General features: G+C 53.4%; 6 protein-coding genes across 6 annotated transcripts; 3 read left to right on the top strand and 3 right to left on the bottom strand.

Moving 5' to 3' along the window:
- Positions 1-1,175: 1,175 nt before the first annotated feature.
- G647_05709 (uncharacterized protein) lies at positions 1,176-1,874 on the top strand (the record flags this gene model as incomplete). The annotated part of the gene is made up of 2 exons (XM_008730035.1): positions 1,176-1,571; positions 1,716-1,874. The coding sequence occupies 2 exons, from the start codon at positions 1,176-1,178 to the stop codon at positions 1,872-1,874; spliced, it is 555 nt and encodes a 184-aa protein (XP_008728257.1).
- A 917-nt stretch (positions 1,875-2,791) lies between these two features.
- Positions 2,792-5,177, bottom strand: G647_05710 (uncharacterized protein; the record flags this gene model as incomplete). The annotated part of the gene is made up of 6 exons (XM_008730036.1): positions 2,792-3,012; positions 3,103-3,622; positions 3,676-4,648; positions 4,698-4,779; positions 4,869-4,989; positions 5,043-5,177. The coding sequence occupies 6 exons, from the start codon at positions 5,175-5,177 to the stop codon at positions 2,792-2,794; spliced, it is 2,052 nt and encodes a 683-aa protein (XP_008728258.1).
- A 2,684-nt stretch (positions 5,178-7,861) lies between these two features.
- G647_05711 (uncharacterized protein) lies at positions 7,862-9,565 on the bottom strand (the record flags this gene model as incomplete). Its single annotated transcript, XM_008730037.1, has 7 exons — positions 7,862-7,959; positions 8,017-8,081; positions 8,139-8,449; positions 8,509-8,887; positions 8,940-9,145; positions 9,205-9,346; positions 9,408-9,565. 7 exons carry the CDS (start codon positions 9,563-9,565, stop codon positions 7,862-7,864), a joined length of 1,359 nt encoding a protein of 452 aa, XP_008728259.1.
- A 1,617-nt stretch (positions 9,566-11,182) lies between these two features.
- On the top strand, positions 11,183-13,979 carry G647_05712 (uncharacterized protein; the record flags this gene model as incomplete). The annotated part of the gene is made up of 5 exons (XM_008730038.1): positions 11,183-11,614; positions 11,682-12,361; positions 12,414-12,714; positions 12,766-13,327; positions 13,384-13,979. The coding sequence occupies 5 exons, from the start codon at positions 11,183-11,185 to the stop codon at positions 13,977-13,979; spliced, it is 2,571 nt and encodes an 856-aa protein (XP_008728260.1).
- A 2,812-nt stretch (positions 13,980-16,791) lies between these two features.
- Positions 16,792-17,510, bottom strand: G647_05713 (uncharacterized protein; the record flags this gene model as incomplete). The annotated part of the gene is made up of 3 exons (XM_008730039.1): positions 16,792-17,053; positions 17,105-17,189; positions 17,246-17,510. The coding sequence occupies 3 exons, from the start codon at positions 17,508-17,510 to the stop codon at positions 16,792-16,794; spliced, it is 612 nt and encodes a 203-aa protein (XP_008728261.1).
- Positions 17,511-19,257: 1,747 nt separating this feature from the next.
- G647_05714 (uncharacterized protein) lies at positions 19,258-20,250 on the top strand (the record flags this gene model as incomplete). The annotated part of the gene is made up of 1 exon (XM_008730040.1): positions 19,258-20,250. The coding sequence occupies one exon, from the start codon at positions 19,258-19,260 to the stop codon at positions 20,248-20,250; it is 993 nt and encodes a 330-aa protein (XP_008728262.1).
- Between the last annotated feature and the right edge of the window lie 148 nt (positions 20,251-20,398).

Genomic DNA, 20,398 nt, shown 5'->3' on the forward strand with positions numbered 1-20,398 from the left:
GGATCAGATTGCGCTAGGCCAATTGACAATATCAGTGTCTTCGGGAGAACGACGTTGCTTGGCGTGAGTCCGTGAGAGTGTCTCTCAGGATCGGATGAAGCAGTTCTCATATGGGGAAATGACTAGATTCAGCCTCGCTCGTGCCTGTCGACAGACCGCCGCCAATCAATCACGTCTCCATTTAGTCTTCCGGTCTCAGAAACATGTCTTCCCTACAGGAAGTCAGCAGACGCCGCCGCTTGTTGCCATACCAGCAGCGTCGCCACTGCAGGCTATCCAGGCTTGTCTTTGAGACAAGGTGGGCAGTCCTAATCATCAACCTGACGACTCCAAACTCTGCCACGTGCTTCGAAGCACATGGATTCGGCCCAAGGGGGCGCACCCAGTCCAACGTCTCTCGTCGTGATGATTGAGGATGGTCCGTACAGGCGTGTCCAACATGGCTCATGTTGGACACAAGTTGATTCGATGCCTCTCCTCGCCTTGGATCTCTCACTCGCCCTTCCCGAATTTTGAGACTGATGGTGAAGCGAGTACGGAGTATTTGCACACTCATCTAGTCCATCACTACGACAAATACCCGACTATAGTGCTTTGCTTTCGGATTCTTCCTGATGACTGCTCAGAATACGATTGCTCTTTACACGCGACCTGCGCCTCGTAGTGGTTTTCCTCGCTGCTCAACCCAAAATAACGGACCACCCATTGGCCATCGTGCCATCTTGCTGGAGTGACCCACCACTGACTACTATGTAGTAACAATGCACTACGTCACCGAGACTGGCTGGATAAGCCGGATAAGCTCTGACTGGTGCGACTGGCCGCCTATCAGCCCGGTGCTTTAACCCCAGATGCCTAGAAAGGCGGGGGAGGGGCTTTCTTAGGTCTTAGGTCTCGGTCCGCAGACGCCATTGGCATGTGAATGTACCTTAGCCAGTCCAGGATGAGTGAGCTACATACGTAGTGACTCGGAGCTTGTACTTGTGCCACTTCGAGCTCTCCCTCTCCCACCTGGCCATTTGTAATCCCCTTCAGAGCAGCCGTCTGTCCGCGTACTACCCTGCTTGCCATCTACAGTATCTACGGTGTATCTACCAGCTTCCGTCTCCCATCAATTCGAGTGCTCAATCCGTGTCCACCGTCACACCCCCCCAAATCGCGCCACGCAACCCACCATGTCTTCTCCCACCTGGCAAGACCGCCGCTTCATGTTCCCCGTGGGCAAGGAAGTCCACCAAGGCTCCACCCGCCGCATGTCGGGTTCCTCTGCCTCGTCCGCTACCGCCGCCGCCGAATCCCCCGTCCTGACGAATGCTGTCCCTGCCGCCGGGACGGACGCCACGCCCGCTCTCCCCGAGTACCCGCTCGTGGAGAAGAAGGTGCTCTCCAACCCGGATGCCTGGGGCGGAGACAGACGCTTCATGGGCAGAGCCGGGAAAGAGGTGCACCAACCGGCCAGGAGACCCAGCGGCTCGAGCGCCACGAAGCCCGAGGTCGTGCCCAAGAGCAGCTCGCCGCCCGCGACCAGCACGGGAGGGGGCATCGCCGCAGCCATTGCGGGCAGGAGACGCGTGAGTAACTTCCCCTGGATGATATATACTTGTGCCTGCATTCCCTTATTGTCCCTTGATCCCTCATTCTTCACACTTTTGCTTTTGATGCTTCGATACCGCGCAACAACGCTAACCTGTCGCCTCGTCCTGTGTGATATATAGTCTTCCGCCTCTCAGGGCGGCGTCTTTTCCGGCCTCATGGCGAACCGAAGCAGCCACGAAGAGCGTCGGCAGTCGTGGGACGACATGAAACAACCGGGAGGGTCGTTCGGGGGCTTCCTCTCGAATCTGGTGTCGTCAAAGCCTGCTGAGAAGAAGTAATTTGCCATGTAACTCTGAAGGAGTACTGGAAAGACATCTGAAATTGGGACATTCGGGAGTCAATTCTATCCAGGATGGTACCTTTGATCTCCGGGTGATGGCATGAGCATATGCATGGGCGTGACGTTGCCCATTGTTCCGCGCGGATACAGGACCGCTACAGAGCCGTGTGGACCTGGGGAGATGAAATTGTGACCTGTCGAACAGCAGCAGCTCGGTAGGAAATCCGCGCTTTGTCAAACGAAAACTGTATCTCAATATACGCAGCGCCGAATTTTACTTCTCCCAACTCCCACATCCGCTTCCTGGCCCGAGAACCTTGCTGTGTCCAGAGTCCTGACTAGGCCATTGATGTTGTAAAGAGGCAGATGAAGCTGCTGGGAAAGAAACAAAAGCGTGAATTAGCCCTGTCGAATGCATTGCTGGGTTTCTCCGTGACTTGCGGAAAGAGCTCGTGCCAATATCGAGATCAGCACCAGTACGCCGACTATTCATTGTCCAGTTGTGCCTTCAGGGTTTTCTCCGCCATGGAAATCTCCTTCCAGTATTTTGTGTCCGGCTCTTCTTACTACGCAAGAGGTATTTAGACGGGCTCTTGGCAGGCCAGGGGGAGGTGGAGGCGGGTACTCACGTCTCCAAACAATTAGCGAGTTAACATCTTTTATTCACGTCTGCACGCTCGAAGTGCTTCGTGTAGTTGGCCCGCTCAACTAATCTGATCATCAAAGCACTAACCAGCTACGTTGGGTATCTCTGTAGAAGCGAATGAGTAGCATACCCCCGATCATGGCTCCGTCCCGGCTTGTCCGACCCTCGCCTACGCCAATCAGTAACACTTTGCGTAGGAGTTGCAGTAGCCACCGCGCCCGCAGCCGGTGACATGGTGACCTGGTCGACCTCCTGACTCACATGCTCACTCACTCATTTTTCACGACGACTTTCTCTTCTGGAGTCTGGTTACCGCTCGTCTCATCGACTTCGGCAACCTGCCCATGGATAGCTGGGCGTCTCTTGCCCGTCACATCCAAGAAGATGGACTTCACGGTATGGGCCATGGTTTTCCGGCCTTGCCAGAGTGGGAATAGCCCCACAGCGAAGGTACTGCAGAAGAGCCAGAGAATGCCGACGACAACCCAGCCTGTTCCCATGAACAAAAGTCAGTAACGTAAACTCGAGAACAACATGATAGGGGGGTCGTGGAAGGGAGGAAATGAACCACATGACGTACCAGTAAAGAACTTCTTCGAGAAGATATACCCTGTCCCGTACAGAGGCATGGGCCAGAGCACTAGCAGGGCAATGGTCATGAAGCCGGTCAAACTTCTGGAGATGACGGCGGCTTTGTTCAACTTGGTCTGCTCAGCCGCTTCTTGCTCGGCCGTGCGGGCCGCGATCTCGCGTTGGATCTCCGTGTCGACGCTAGCGCGGCGGATGATCTCCGAGTCGTCGCCCTTGCGGATCTCGCGCATAGACTGCCAGTCGTAGTTCTGGCGGCCAAACGTGTACGTGAGGATGGGCACGAAGATGATTGGGCTGAGCAGGGCGGTTACGTTTCCAGCCAACATGGGGTTGTTGGAGCCGGTGCAGTCGACATTGAGCACGCCGCACTCATGCTTCGCGGTCACGAGCCAGGCGATAAGGGCACAGGCAAAGCCCAGCACGGGCGCGCCTGCCGCGGCTTGCCAATTCTGATCCTTCCACATGAGGGCCAGCGTTGCTGGAATGACGGCGCTGGAGATGATGCAGCCCTGGAGGCATTGATCAGTGCTGAAGCCTGATTCTGAGGGGCCGGAGAACTCACCATGAGGAGATAAAGATAGCCCATTGAAACACCGGCATAGAACAAGCCTGTCGAGAAAGAGGCAAGACAAATAGCGTAGACGACACAAGAGGCGTGGGACATTCGGATTAGGAACTTTCCAGAGGCCTTTGGATTGATGTAGGTCTGGTAGATGTCGTATGTCCAAATCGAGGATACCGCAATTAGTTCAGCCGAAGATGCAGATGTGACGGCCATAAAGACCAACAGCAATGTCGCTGCAGCGCCGCCTTTCCCCAAAAGCGCCACGGCCGCGTAAGGCAGGACCAGTCCAGCACTAACATCAGCGTGGGACATGCGGTCGGGATAAGTTGGGAAGACCGGGTTGTTTTCGAGGGCCAGTGCCGCCAGACCCATGGTTGTAGCGCAGAGCCATGGGATCGCGAACCACGAGAGACCACCCATAACGTACCCTGGCAATGCATCGACCGGAGAAGCAGCGATAGCTTTGTTATAGTATCCGTTGTCTAAGAAAACGGTTCCGAAGTTCCCCACTATATTGATGACGAAGAAGATGGCTCCTTCATGGCTTCGCATTGTGAGATAGCTGCCGTCCTTGTTGCCAGACACCGGGTGTCGTTCGGCCGCGGCGGTCAGTAATTCCCAGACTTTGCCCGGGGAGCCCGCGACCTCGTTTGTAGCATACGCGGAGAAGGCAAACACAAAGATAATGACGAGAATGATCACCGTGTGAACATAGTCGGTTAAAAAAGTCGCCTTGATGCCGCCGAACATTGTGTATAGAACGACACCAATTGGCAGGAGAAAGCAAGCCGCTGCAGTGGGGACGCCGCAAAGAGCACTGGCGACGGCACTGCCGCCAGTCAACAACATGGCAGTGACAAGGATGTTGGTCATGAGGCCGAAAACCAGGAAGACGATATGCGTGACGACGCCGTATCTCGCCTTGATGACCTCTAGGAAGGTGTGCGCATTAGGGGCGCGTCGTTTCAATCTAGAGCGATGTGAGCGCATTCAAAAACCCGAATGTCGATGCTACTCACTCTATGGCCAGTGTCGCAAAGAGCAGGATCTGGACAGTCGCGCCCGAAGCATACCAGAATGGGCCGGAGACACCATAGGAATCTGTCACTGTCAGCACCCACGACTTTGTCCGGGCAAGCGCGGACTGTGTTGCCCTGGGCGCGCTGAAGCGCCCTTGGGGAAGCACTCACAGGCAACACCAGAGGACTGGAGCAAAGTGGCAGCCCATGTCCAGCTCGATACCACAGCAGCAGCCACTAGTCCTGATTTGACTGTCCGGCCGGCTGTTGAGAATTCTTCAGAGGTTTGAACCTAAGCATTTGTTGGTCAGGAAGTGAACGTTGTTGGACACAAACAATGCTTACCTCGCCGTGGTATCTCTTTAAGGCCCAGGTGGTCCCGATCATACCAAGGGCAAAGGCAAACCCAAGCCCGAGGATGATGCCATAGCCGAAGCCCTTGGACAGAGGCACCACAGCGGCGCCCGCTGTGTCTGACATCTTTGGTTCACCCAAAAGATCTTGGTCAAGGTTGCGGAGAGGCTCTTGCCAGAAGGTGAAGGAATGGGGAGTCCTGGCCGCGAGGTCGGGAAGTGACTTCCTGCGGCGATTTATATTGGGCACGCGGGCTCTCCCTTGATGGTGCTGGACGGAGCTCAAGAAAAAGAAAAGCCAGGCGTCTGGGGTTCGTGGGGAGCTGCATCTCGTCTCTCCCATGCGGCAGAGCACGCGATACTGGGGGTGGAAATTTGCAAATCGATTTCCATCCCGATAACGGCATGCTGAACGATAAATTCTAGCACCATGCTCGTGTGCACGACGGAGCAAGGGTGTCGGAAGCAGGTGGGTCTGATAAACGCAGTCGCTGGCATCGAGGTAATCTGTTGATATCAAAACTCGTTAGCTAACTGGAAGCATTGATAAGCAAGACGTCTGTATGCAGGGCTGGTTAGAGGGTCGATCATCCGTTGGTGGAGAGAAGTAGAACCAGTGGTTGACGGCAGGCTTGGACAACTTGGGCTGGCCTTATCAGGGCCAAGGGGCGTGGTGATTGGCTGTGCTCGACGCCTTCGGCCATCTCCTTCAAGCTCTCCGTCTTTCATTTGCTTCAAGCTTGTCATAGCTGTGCCACGTCGACAGCAATCTGATGTTGAGGATCTCGCTCTCCCCGCCTATCAGAGTAAGTCTTCTCCAGCTTTTGAGTGAGAAGGCGAGTCTCTGCCTAACGTCGGGGTGGGCTCTGTTTGTCACGCCCATTACCCCCCGGACGGAATCATTGGGGAATCTCGACCGGGTAGAGGATGCCCCACAAGCGTGCGACGGCCTCTAGATATTTGAGCATAGTACGCAGTATCGTCTGTGAGTGCACGATGGCGGCTGGTGAGAAGCCTCTGCCTTTCCAGATCTAGTCTCGGGAGACGTGTGCCAGTGTCAAGATTGCTTTGAGCAGCTGGACTATCCTCGTACTTTTGCAGATTTCTGAATCTGCGAACGATATCAGACGTATTTTTATTGGATGATCTTGCAGAGGGCCTGTGAACGCGGTCTCTGGTGCAGTAGTTCGCGCCAGATTCGAACTCACCGCCGCTCAGAACCCAAGGCTGAGACGTGGGCCAACCGCGTTGGAGGGTATGTCGTTACTGGGGGGTTGAAGTCTGCACCGACTGGTCCGTCCTCAAGCCCGTCCTAGCCCTCGAGAAGCGATTCTGAAGCGAGATTCTGCCCATGCAACAAGATCCAACTTCCCCAGGACGACTAGGTGAGAGCATAACGCGCTGCTGCTCGGCTGGGAGGAATGGCCTAGTCGTGCTTGGTTTTAGATCCTTTCCTTTCAACTCTTCCTCTTCCTTGAGTCCATGCCCCCATCTCTTGCTCGCCTAGGAAATTCTCACAGATGCAGCATCGAGATAAGTACCTGGGCGCTGAGGGGCGGCGAATCGCCATTCGCTTGGGTGGGCACCAAGGAAGTTCGTCACGGGTGATCTCGAGGAGACTTTGGTACAGGTTTATTCGGCACGTTCACTCCTACATTTCAGACCACATGCGTATGCAGACCCTTATCCTCAGAAGGTAGGTTGTCGTTCCCGGGTTGTCGGAGTTACGTTGCTTCCTCAGGTATGACACGGATAACGATACTGGTCCTCCGCATCCTCTCATAGGCGAGCGGTCGCTCGTGTTCGCACAAGGAGAGCCGGACGGAGTTCAAAGCACAAGACGCCACGGACCGACAGGAAATCCATGGATGGGATGGGGAGAGCTCTACACAATCGGAGGTCAGTTCGGGCAATGGCATTTCCATTCCGTCCTTCGACTCACACTTTCCAGAAACCGTGCCAAGCTGCTGGATGGTCAAGTGGCGGAGTGTACCTTGTCTCATGTATGTCTCAATTCATCACCGCCACCTCTTTAGACATCTCCGGAGGCGGAAGGTCATGAGCGCACTCGCTGGCATGTCCATATCTTGGCCGCTGACCAAGGTGTATTTGAGGAGGCAACTGGAGGCTGGAGGGCCTGACTGGCGGTGATTCAATGAACGAACGAGACGTTTGGATTGTGGTGGAGATCTAACCGTCGAGAGAAACGTCTTGGCAGCCATCAGCAAAAGAAGAGTTGTACTGGTAGTCTGTATGCAGGCAGGAGCTGAGGCAGGATCATTTTTCGCATAAATGCTGGGTAGACGATCCAGCCATTACTCATGGTTGGTAGGTAGAGACTCTTAGGATGGGAGGGTCCACACATCGTCTGCGCTCACCCCTTTCGCGGAGCATACCTCAAGATCACCTCGTCAGCATCAGACTTCCGGGGTGCTTGTGGCCGAACCTTTGGCGGCTGAATGCTGGCGGACATGATGCATATGGCTGAGATGGGCGTGCATCTTGGTTTCCAGCACTCGAGATTAGTCATGCGACAGTTTCGTTTCGACGCCGAGCCAGATTTGCACAGCTTCAAATAAAAGAAGGGTGGGGGGTGTGCGCGGTGGACTGGCTGGGAGGGGACCGGACTCTCAGACCATGCATTTCATGACCACGTCTTTACTTGAGCATGGCCAGGGCTCGAAAATGCCCTTCCATTATGTACATCCCATCCGTGTGCTATTCTACACCCCATTTCGTGTGCTATTCTACCTCGCATTTGTGTGCCAGTCTACCTCCCATTTGTGTGCTAGTCTACATCCCATTTGTCTTCTATGTGTTACATTTACCCTGCTGCCACATTTTGACACTCTTGACCGTCAGACCGCGGTCATTTCCCGTTCCCCAGCTCGGTTCCCACTCGGATCTGGCTAATTGATGTGTCAGCATAGATTGTGAGAGGGAACAGGTCACATCACTGCACTCACCGCCGTAGAAGTCAGAGGCTGCAGAGTCTCTTCCGTCAACCCATGGCTTGCGACCGACCCCGTCTCTGTATAACATGTGTCAGCGATGGGTGAAACACAGAAGCAAGGCTGCCAAAACGTACGAGAACCAGCCGTTGCGACTCCCGACCGCAACATTGAGAATCAGGTAGAATTTTTGATCAAAAGGTGCATTCTTCTTTCCGTTGAACCAGGGATTTGTGAGTTGCGTGGCGTTTTCGTAGTCACCTTGGAAATGGCCGCGTTGCCATAGATCCTGTTTCGTGAAGTCGACGTAGAGAACTTGCTGAAGTCGATTGTCGACCCATGTGTAAAGGTAATCTTCAGACCACTCCATGCCGAAGGTATGGAAGCCTTCGGAATAGTCTGTTCTTTGAATTTTGTGTTTTTGGGTGGTTCTGTAGAAGTTGTCGGTCTTCCACGAGGTACCTGACAGGATTCAGTTCAACGAGATCACGCTCGAAACCGAGAAACCGAGTTTCGCTCACCCCAATGGATCGTGCTGGAGACCGTCTCTCTTCCGCCGTTTCTGTAGCCACGGGCGTTACCGCGACTTTCCATAATATCAATCTCGCCACTCAATGGCCAGATTCCATAGACACTCTCTTCTGGCATCATCCAGATTGCCGGCCAGAGCCAATCGCCCTTTGGCACCTTGGCCACGACTTCAACACGACCATACTGGATCGATTTTGCACCTTGCGTCGTAAGGCGTGCTGACCTCACGGGGTTTATGATTGCGTGGGAGGAAATGTTGGATTTCCTGCTGCATTCATTGGCATAGTATTGGGCATTTTTCTCGGCGGTGCATGAACCGTCACCTTGTTTTGACTGGCCCAAGTTCAGATGAAAACTGATCCGCCGGTTAGAATCTTTCAGCAACTCAGGGCCGTGCAACTACTGACCCATCGTGTATTTGGCTTTCGGTAATATCGGTTGTGGCCGTTGTGAAGGTGGGAACGATGTGAAGTCCATCTCCATCAGTAAAGGCGTTTCGGCCATCAGTTGTTGTCCAGTCGAATGAGCCCGTACCAAACCCGTCAAGTTGGACTTCATGACGCCAGATGGATTTATCGAGGGTGGTGAAGGAATCGTCCAAGACTAGACAATACTGCAAAGGATAACTCCGTGTCAGTGAACCACAGTCAGACGCAAAATGGGAAGCCGAACCTCGTGGTTGGGAACGCCGACCGCGATCCTCCAGTTCACCACAGCGCTGAGAGCTATCGCAAGGAGAAGCCCTCCCAGGATATACCAATTGCCCTTGCGAGGCGCTTTGTATTTCTTGTCCGCAGTCCACGGTTTCTCAATCCTGCTTTATGTCAATGGTGCTCGAATGGTTAGCGATGGGAACAGATGGTAGAGCAACTAACTTTCCGTCCAGCAGATACGTCTTGAACTCATGGTTGCGCGTACCGCTCACACGATAGCTGTTGAGGCCTCGGAAGAGATCCTCCTCGGAACCGTCTCGGGTGCGATTGTAGCCATAGTTCTTTATCGATGCGACCTCGCTGTTGCTGTGACTTGGCATCTGGGGACTTGGATGACTTGCTTGATGCGCCGCATAGAGGAAGTCGGGGTCAAGAGAGTTTCCGATCGGCGACGTCATCTTCTCTCTCGTCTTTGCCCCGAGACTGACTGACACACAGAGGCCGTCCAGGTGACTGCGAGACAATGATAATGTAGCGGCATTCAACTTTTGCGTAGAGCTGTTGTTGGCAGTTCACCACAATCGATCGGCATGGGTGGCGACACTGATGTGCTCTTACAGACTGTTCTCATGAGACACGCTCGTGAGTCGTGAGACATGTGGTCGCCGCGCAGAAGTGGGAATAGCCTTTCGCGCAGGCACTCTCCCTAAACTCTCAATGAGTACTGGCTGGCCGTTACTGGGGTACTCCGTACCGGGGTGCGAAACTAGCTCTGGAAACGTTGATCTCGCGTTATTGGAGGCGCATGTTCAGCCATGCCAGCCACAATATTACTTCCGGCGCATGAACCCTGTCCAATGCTCAATGGGGACAGTGCAGATGTTGACCGTGAAATTAAACCCCGTTAGCGAGGAACTGAAAACCGGGTTTCAACAAGATAGGAAACATCCTTATCGCACATGAGGAAGGTGGTAGGCCATGTCGCCTGAGAAAGCAGATACCATGTCTCTGAGCAGTGCTGATCCGAGTGGATGATCCTCCGACGGTGAGATATCATTGGTAAAGCAGGCAGAGTCACGGCGGTGATAAGCGATATCGATGATGACCCTCTGATTTACTCGTAACGTCTGGGTGTTGCGTGGCGAGCTGACAATGTGCTGGCACTGTGCTGTCGCTCCATCACGTCCATGAATAGCCTGAACCAGAGATTGTACTTCCGACACCATGCAGTGTCTCAGCCCTGAGAGTCATAGCCACGGGATCTTCAAGTTTAAGCTGCGGAAGCCGTCTTATCCGGCGCCGGCACGCCACGGTGGATCTGATGTCTCCCTATCACAGCCGCTCCTACAGGGGTCGATTCCGGGTTGTAAGTGCCAGGAATTGTTCCTGCAGCAGGAACACATCCAATCACCACGGCAGCCTGAGATTTGCCGGGCTCAACTGTCGGCTAGGCGACACGCGCTACGTTCAACGGCTGAGCTAGATGCCTCGCGACCATGCCGTGGAAATCAGACAGTGCGGGACGCGACGATGGTCGAAGGCGAGCAGAATCTTGCATCCGGACACAGTGCGTCACTTACATGGGGGAAGTCGACGCTTTGCCCTCAGGGGTCTCCTTGGATGGTACCAGGTTGCCAGTACGGGAGATGGCGAAAAGCCACCGTCTTTTTCTGTAAACAAATCCTCTCAGTTCGTCTGTAGTTCATCGATCTTATTTTTTGACAACGCTCGGTGCACTCGCCGTGTTAGGCTGATGTAGAGACCAAGCTTCTTTGCTTCTACCAACAACACCGATGGCTTCACTCTTGGAGGCGGGTGCCTCGACGCCTCTGGCGAGACCTCAATATCTGCATTTTTCGCAGCCGAACTCGTCAGGAGTGTCCGTGTCAAGCCACCAGAGCAGGCGCCTGGAGAGAGCCAACTTCGATGAAGCGCTGAGGCACAGAACGGTAAGAGCGTTCGCAGATGCTAGGAAAGCCGAGCTAATCGAGTCGTAGATGACAAAGTTCCTTTATGGAAAAGGTGTTGCCAACAGCTGGTTCGATATCAACCTGCCGAAAAGGCCACTCGGTGTCCTCCTGCGTCAATCCAATGGCACCTACAGCGTCGAGCCCCAGGACCTCCCGGAAACGCTGGTTCGCACGGTTGCAAGACTGGGCGTTCAGGCCGCTTTTGCCATTGCGACGGATTCCACAGAGGCCATCTTCGATGTCATTGGGGACGAAGATCAGGGAATCACGCTTGGTGATGGCCTGGATCTCCAAGTCGTCGACTCCATGGCCAACCTCATGCGGATTGGGCTTGCTCAGGCACGAAGATTTCCCTACGCGGCATTAATCAGAAGCGAGAGAATTCTTCTGGTATGGCACGACGAAGCTGACAAGGTGTTGCAACAAGCGGTCGCCACGGAAGAGGAATTGATGAAACTAGTGAGTTCCGACAACCGAGCCGGGTGTATGTTGTCTGCCAGCGAGAAGAGTGCTGACCGAACATTAGATATGGGGGGCTGCTCCTTTCACCGCCGGCCATCACACGTCTAGAGCTTTGACTGCGAGTTCTCTAAGCCTGTGGGACAAAACGAAGAGGGACAGATTCACAACCGAAGTCACAGAGATCTCGGACTTGGAAGAACAAGAGCTCGAAAAAGAATCCCTCGACCGGCCCGTGAAGCTCTATGGCGCGATCATCATGGCTTGTTCGATATTCTTCCTGGTCTTCCTCATCTTCGGCTACACCACATCTCATCTCGTCCTCGAGATGCTGACAGACGGCGATCGCATGCGATTCGTCTGGATTGCCTTCGAGCCTCTAACCCTCATCGTGGCTATGTTCTTCTCTCTGTCTCTGATGACTTATGCCTTCCAGCTTTTTGGACCCATCACTGGCCTTTTCACCAACACACGATTCTTCTCAAGCGTCAAGCCAAACCTCAAGCAAGCGTATGATCAAGGATTCACTCCTCCACGAGTCACAATACAAATGGCTGTTTACAAGGAGTCACTGGAGCTGGTCGTTATGCCAACGGTCCGAAGTCTGATGGCTGCAGTCTCGGACTATGAGTTGAAAGGAGGAAAGGCCAATATTTTCATCACGGATGACGGCCTCGGATACCTCCTTCATAGCGACCCTGCTGCGGCACAAGCTCGTATCGAATGGTACGAAGCCAACAACATTGGGTAAGCGTCATACACAGCTGTCTGGCAACTCCTTTACTGACTTTCACCACAGCTGGGTCGCCCGACCGATGAACGGCGAGAACGGATACTTTCGTACCGGGCGATTCAAGAAAGCCTCCAATTCGAACTTCTGCATGAATTTTGCCAATCGGGTCGAGCGAACTCTCACGAGACTCGTGCATGCCCACAGCCAAGCCAGAGATGGAAGCCCAGTCTTCATCGACCCGGCGCAAGAGGACGTTCTCTATCACCAAGCTTTGACCGAAGAACTGGCCAAGGATAGTCGAGTCAAAGCCGCTGGAAACATCCGGATAGGTGAAGTCATCCTGATGTGTGATTCCGATACTCGAGTGGTAAGTTCATGGACACCTGGTTGCGGGTATTGAGCTGACGTGTCCCCTTAGCCCCGAGATTGTTTGATCAATGGAGCGGCAGAAATGTTCCTCTCGCCAGAAGTCGCCATCGTTCAACACCACACCAGTGTCTACCAAGTTTCCGGGGATTTCTTCGAGAACGGTGCTACTTATTTTGCCAAAATGTGTTATGCGCAGATTCGGTTCCAAGTCAGCAATGGTGAATGCGCCCCCTTTGTCGGCCACAACGCTTTCGTGCGCTGGAAAGCGCTCCAAGATGTCGGCATAGATACGGGTGATCCGAACTATGTCATGTACTGGTCTGAGTATCACATTTCCGAGGATTTCAACATGAGCATTCGACTTCAAAGCGCCAACTGGGTCACTCGATACGCTTCCTATCATCAAGATGAGTTCAAGGAGCAAGTCTCTCTTACGATATACGATGAAATCAGTCGATGGGAAAGATACTCGTACGGCGACAGTGAACTCTTGTTCAATCCCATTTGGACGTGGCTCTGGAGGGGTCCATTCACTCCGCTGTTCAGGAAATTTTTGTTTTGCGACATGCATTGGTCTTCGAAGCTCAGCATTATATCATACATGACTTCATGTGAGTATCGTCACTTGCGGATAGTGGACCGACGAGCTGACAACCCTGTCTCACAGATTATGCCATCGGTAGTGGCTTCTTCTACACCATTGCCAACTATGTTCTGGTTGGCCTTTTCTGGGATGAACTGGACAAATTCTACACCTCCTCATGGTCCATCTTCCTCTCCGTGGTCCTGGTCTTCTGGATCCTCAGCAACGTCGCCCTAGCCATCATGCGATTCCGCATCGGCGAACGATCATTCCTTGGTTCGCTCTGGGAAAATTTCAGGTGGCAGCCGATGTACTGCTTCTACTTCTACGGGCTCAGCTTTCACGTCAACAAAGCTTTGATCGCCCACATCGTCGGGTACGAAATGACCTGGGAGATGACTAAGAAGGAAGTCGAGAATTCAAACTTCTTCATGGAGATCCCCAAGATCGTGAGCAAGTTCAAATACATGTACCTGGTCATGATTCCACTCGCTGGTGGCGTGATATACATGGCGTTCTTTGCACCACTGGCATGGAGGATCACACAACCTGTGGCGATCGTACCAATGGCTCTGATGATTGTCTGTCATTGCAGCTTACCTTTCGTCCTCAATCCGCATATTGTCAGCGCCGTCGACCAGTACGCTGTTGACGATAAAAGCAACATTGAGAAGATATGAAGGGTTATTTTATAATGAAGGGCATTTACACGAATTGCGGTTTGGCATACACATACAGGATATACAAACTCGGAGTACAACTGGGTGGCGACATCCCAAAACTAATTTCGCGAAAGCTACATAGACAACAACGAAATATATCGAATGTCATAACAAGACTTCGCGTCAGTCCTTTCTATATACCTCCACCCTATGTCGGGTAAACCATGTGAAGCGCAGTAATCGCCCTGATCTACCGCGAATGTTTCGAGAACGTGTCGGGCCCTTCTCATCGAGCCAGACGAGATGGGAACAGTCAGCTTTCAGGAGATGTCACGAAGGCATCGAAGTGATCCGGCAGAGAAGTCTGTCAAGCGATTGGGGGTAGCCTGGGTTCCAGCTATGGCAAGACCCCTTCCCTGCACGACTCTCCTAGGCAGAACATGGCGCCCGTCCGGTGCCCTCTTCGCAATAGATCCCTCTCGACCGTCGTCAGTGATCAAGTTCCCTGACCGCCGAGGAACAGGAGCATGAGAGAATTTTCTCATTGTCCTGCCACTTTTCGAAACTTCCTCACGGTGGTTCCGCGCCGCGAGCGTCCTTGCTCCTCCTCACACTACCCTACGCTTTCCTCAACATCATCATATATCCTACGGCCGAAGCTGGTGATCGTGCTGTATATCAATAGACCGCCAACAACGATTGACATGACCACGGCCGGTACTTGGGAGGACTGCTGAATGTGCCACCAGGACGGGGCAGAGCTGTTCTGTCCTGTGTCGGCATAGGCGCGCACCAAGTGTTTTCTTGCCGCATAACGTGCCCATCATCTTTGGCTATGCGGACGGGCAGCCACAGGGAGATGTTATTTATTGCAGAGATTGACCACATGTTGAGCGATGACTAGATGCCATGTGTCTGAAAGGGAAAGAGCAGAAAGGATTGGAACGCTGCATCTGGACACTCTGGGCAAAGATTGAGTGCCTCCGGAGGCAAGGAACTTCGCCGGCTCATGGGTCCCGAATTACTACTGTTAAAGGGTGACTTGAAGCATTTGGGGGTTAACCCACAGGCTTCAAGTTCGGCTTTCAGGTCTTCGAGGTGGACGTAATTGAGCTGTTCCTCTCGGCACCCTGCTTGCCACCCTAGGAGCGTCGAATTCATCTGATGTGATGGCACTGACGGTGCCGGTACTCTGGACGGGGAACAGATTGAAGTACGTTCAAGGCTGTTGAAGGTCTCTGCCTGGTCAAGCTTTGGGGGCAGTACATACTTCCAGAAGGGTAAAAAGCTTCGCTCGAATCTCCTTTTTCAACTATGCTTCAGTCAGTGGTCCCGCAGCTAGCAACAGTGGCAGGAGAGGCGACATCAGCGCATGCTGGCCGAGCGTGGGTTGCGCCTCGAGGCCGAACAGTCCACGTCAGGACGGCCATCCATCTGGCAGCAGGTGTACAGTACGGTGTCATGCCATGTCCCAGCCCTCCCTGCCACTTGGGCCCGTACTACTGGAAGCATTACCGATTGTTGTCTCATCATCTTCGAGATCTAGTTCGGTACGTCGAAGACGGCAACCAGCTTCAAGGTCCACGATGACGTCCCGCCAGCAGTGCGACAACAATTGTACGCAGAAGAGCAGCAGCGACGCGACCGAAAGTTTGAAAAAGGTGACTTACTCGCTCGCCGGTACCTCGTCTGTCACCCACGGTGGCGGACGCACAGGCACGTTCGATCGCGTCAGTCCAGGTGCGGACATCGATGGACCCCCGGGATGTGACCGTCGATGAGTACGCGGAATGACAATCAAGACAGCATCAGTGGTAGCCTGGCTCACACGCAAAAGCAAGATCCCGTCCACTGTATCCGCGGGGGAGAATGTGGTATCGCTGGCCGCGCTGGAACCGGGCATCCCCAAGTCCAGAAATGGCTCCACGACGACATTTCTGAGGAGTTTTTGCAAAGACGTCAAAATGCCGGCTTGTGCTCTATGATGTGATCGGCGCGTTCGAAATCATGCCGCGAGATCATCTCCTCATGCTCAAGTGGCTGACGACTTGCGACAACTGTATGGGTAGCACGCACCCGAAATGGTGAATTCCTCTCCTGTGGCTGCCGCCCAACACAGCGAGTGACAGTGGCTTGCATTCCTGAAATTGATACAGGGGCTCGGGGTTGCTGGCCACCGCCTGGTAAGCGCAGGAACATGTTTGCTCGTCACGTCACACTATGTCCGACTATGTCCTTCGGTAAATGGCTGCAAAGGAAATTTTCTCGCACGGTTGTTCGCAAGAGGACCAGGCGGTGGTACAGAAGCCGAAATCAATATTTCGTTGAAGGAGTTGTGAAAAGGACGAACAAAGTCATAGACAGTCCACTGTTAGCATGAGACTAGAAGGGAGAAACTCCTGGTAAAAGCAAAAGCTCCTGTAGCCATGAAGAACTCGCCTGTGTACCTGACCTTGATTGCCTTCTGTAATACGATGACCTTAAGACAGATCGCCCACTTTTCGCCGATGGAGACTCTTCTCCAGCATCGAGAAGTTCCTCGCTCGACGTCGTATTCACTGTCAACCCGACCACATCAGAGTCAAGCTCAGAAGGTGCATTCAGCCTGTAGAGGAGATATAGATGGTCAAGTCCAGATGCATCAATCTGCAAGTCCATCGTAAACGAAGCAGCAGATCAGTCGGCACGCACAACGTCCCTTAAAAACAACGAGCAATCGCGGCATGTAACCCGAGGATATGTATTGGCCTTTCTTTCTCGTGCAATAAACTCCTAAGATTACAATGTGTGACCCTCAGCCGACAGGTGGTAGGTACTCTGTTCCAGCTTCTTAATGTTCATGGTGAGGTTCGCCGTGGTAGCCAACAATCTTCAGCCGCCCCAGCATTTCGCCCACAGTGAAAAAGCCCAAGACTTCGGCGAAAATGATCCCAGCAGTGGTAAGCTGCCTGCGATTGACGTTGCGGATGCTGCTTAACACAGCATCAGGGTTGATGGAGCTAGTCACAGAGCTCGCGCTTGAGGCGATAGATCGAGGATTGCGGAGGACGTTCGTGACAGGCTGGAAGTAGGATTGAAATTGAGCCAAGGAACTGAGGCGTGGTCAGTCAGAAGTTCTTGCATGTTCACGGATAAGAACTCACGGGGGTGCCATTTGTTGACCTCTGAAAACGATTCTTGCCAGCTCCCATCCGACACGACTATAGTAGACGGTGGGTGGTATTAATGCTACCAACAGGTCAGTTCCCGGCGTGCGCAACCAAGTTCAAGTATCTGCAGCATACATTCGACAAAAGAAATCAATCTTCCCGTCCTCCCACCGACTTTGCTCAGAGCATTGTATGCAGATGAGCCAACTCTAGAGATCGAGGAGCTGGCCGAGCTTTGGACTCGGGTAAGACCTTCCGAGGCCTTTGACACGGCTTGCTTTCCACTGTCTTGTGCCTTTGAAGCGGTTTCTGAGGCGGTGGAAGCTTGTCGGAAATTGTTGCGACGCAGGAGGAATCTGGGCTGCCGAAGGAGGACCCGAGCAGCAGGGGCGGCCGACATGGCTGATGGAGCTCCTCGAAGGGCGCAAGACGCGAAGGAGGAGAGTTGACAGTGCTGGCGAGGAAGAAACAGGCGTGTTCGTGCTGCTCAGACGCCGTCCTGGTGATTGAGAATTGAACGTTTAGGTGTTGAAAAGGACTGTAGCTTCCTCACTGGTCCGGAAAATTTCACGCCGCGAGCTTCTGATTGGTTGGCTTTGGCACGGCTGGGAAAAACACTCCATTTCGATTCCATCTCAACTCACTTTCACTTCTGTTGTGCCTCTCAGGCCATCATGATCTATAGTTTGTGTGACAGGAATTATGACCATCCGTAGTGATTGCCGGAAGATGTCATGGTTCATAGCGTAATTTAATGCCGGAAGCCCATGCCATAATGGACCTCGCCCAGGGATTCTATTCTGATTCGATTCCCCTTCACAAGAGCCACATCAACCTTTGATCTCAGCCACAGCAAACTGGCACCTCGACTACATACCTACGTATAGTACTCGTACTGTCTGCCGCCGCCGCCGCCCGACTACTACGGTTCATTCGCTGCCTTGCACGGTGTGGACAAGGCGGTTCCAGCATTCCGGGTACTTGCTAAACCTGAAACAGACTGTTCGGGGCCTAAACTCGTCTGTCCGACTTCCCCGGTCACCACTTGCTTCATTGCTTTCGAAACCCCCAGCCCCTGCAGCAGATCTCTCAAGTTCGTCCGAATGTGGTCTTCTTTCGAAATTTTTGTAGACGTCTTCCACGCTCGTGCTCATGTTCTTCCTGTAGAGATGTGATCATGTGAGATATTCTCCATGTACGGCGGTTTGTTGGCGTTCTGTTTCTGGGTGGTCGCTTCTTTGTCTCCCTGGCGAGTCGGTTGTGCCTAGCGGCGTTCAACTTGTCTTTGTGCATCAATCACCGATTGCCTATGACTTTTATCATCGTTGGGTTTGTGGCCTGATATCAAACTCTTTTCAAATCGACCTCAGCCCGCCCGTAGCTCGCCTCGCCGCCGTCCCGCAAAAACAGAAACCCCGAGCTCCGGTGTGGGCGACAGCATTAATCGCAAGATGACAACCAAGGCTCAACCTCCCTCGTCACGCCATCGGTTGCCTCCAGGGAGACAAACACCATATCCACAGCGGAGGTCGCTGAAACAGAGCCTCAAAGATGTTTTCTGCCGGACATTGCGGAAGTCGCCCGGCCATTCAGACACAGTAGGGTCTGGAATCTTGAGACGAGCCGAATCGACCAGGCCCTATTTTCCATCGACGACGACTTTCTCTTCATTCACAGACCGGCTGGGCAGCCAATACAGTCTCGAGGAATACACCATTTCCCATGCAATCCCCAATCGATTCCAGTCACCAACTCATCGAGGCTCAATCCGTTCGCCCGCTCCCCAGTCACTTCTGCCAGCGACCAGCCTCAGCCAGTTTGACCTCCACCACGCCTACCTTCATCCTTCGACGGTGCCTCAACGAGCCGTCCATGATGCCGTATTGCCCAGCGTGGTGTCAATTGCGAGCCGGCAAGCCAGCGTAGCCAGCTTCTCGACTCTGTCCACAGCTCCGAGCATTTCCACGCTACGCATCCAGGACTCGCGTCAATCGCTCGTTCCGGTACCAACCTCCGTAACTCGGAATCCGATTTCCCAGACAAAACCCAGTAGGGGACGGACCAACCACGTCTCATGGCTGCAGTCTCCAACTGCAAGTTCCGTTTCGGTGGCTGAGGCGGCGATTAGTTCGGACAAGGGGGCCCCAATGCAGGACCAAACGGGTATCCGATCGGTCGAACACTTCAGGTCATTTTGCATTCTCGACACAGCTGTGGCAGGCTGTCCAGTTGTGGCCACCTCTCGAGAACTCTGCTACATTTTTGAGATTGGTGAACACTTCTTTCTCAACAATTCCGAGTGCGAGGGTGCATCCATGGACATTGTAACCGGACAGGACGCAGCTGGAGACCCAATAACGCACCTCGTTTTGTTCACACCTCTCGTCATTCCAAGCAGCGGCCGCAGTCGGTTCATGCTTGCATGTCTGGTTGACGTCACGAAATTCATCAACGACACAGCGTCGTTGCCAGAGTTCGACCGCGAGCTTGACTCTTCGATCATAGAGAGCGAGGTGCAAACACCATCGCAGGAGCGGAACATCCGCGACTGGCATGCCGCCAGCTATAAACTCTCGGCCGACGATCTGCTTGGAGGCTGTTTATTACCTGACGATCGGGAACCCATCCTGCGATCCTCGGCCAATTATCGAGAGCTGCCGGAAGATATCTGGCTAAACCTGGCAAGTGAAGAAAAGAGAAGAACGCCGGCACCCAGAAACACATCGAGATCGACACCGAAGATCAACCATACTCCAAGATCTAACGCATCACAGGCGTCGACTACCAGCAGTACTGTCGACGACGCCTTGGATGAATTCATGAGCGGCCTGCAAGATTTGTACTCGGAGTTCTTCCTTTTAGGCAAATCACCTCTTGACGAGACGTGCTTCGAGATCTGCAACGTTTCGCCGGTGTTATACCAGTCCAAGGAGTACATCAACGGTCACCTTTCGTGTACTGACAGGCAGCGCATGGCTGAGTTAAGCAGTGCCCTGGCTCAAGGATCGCCTTTCAACATGCCAGTCAAATGGGGTTTGCAGGGGGTAGAAAAGCGGCTATACTGTAGTCCAATGTACACCGCAAACTCCATCACGTGGATCTGCTTCCTTGTGGACCATCAAATGCCCCTGCTATGGTGAGAAAATCCAGCCAGCTGGAGTTCTTCCTCCGGGCCGAAACGAGGCCGAACTATCACGACGTTGCCTTCGGGACAAGTGACAGCGTGGTGGCAACGTACGACAAACCAAAAATGGTGGCTTCCAAGGCCCAGCCACCAATCAACTCAGC

The sequence above is a fragment of the Cladophialophora carrionii genome (assembly GCF_000365165.1).
Source record: "Cladophialophora carrionii CBS 160.54 unplaced genomic scaffold supercont1.4, whole genome shotgun sequence".
NCBI lineage: Eukaryota > Fungi > Ascomycota > Eurotiomycetes > Chaetothyriales > Herpotrichiellaceae > Cladophialophora > Cladophialophora carrionii.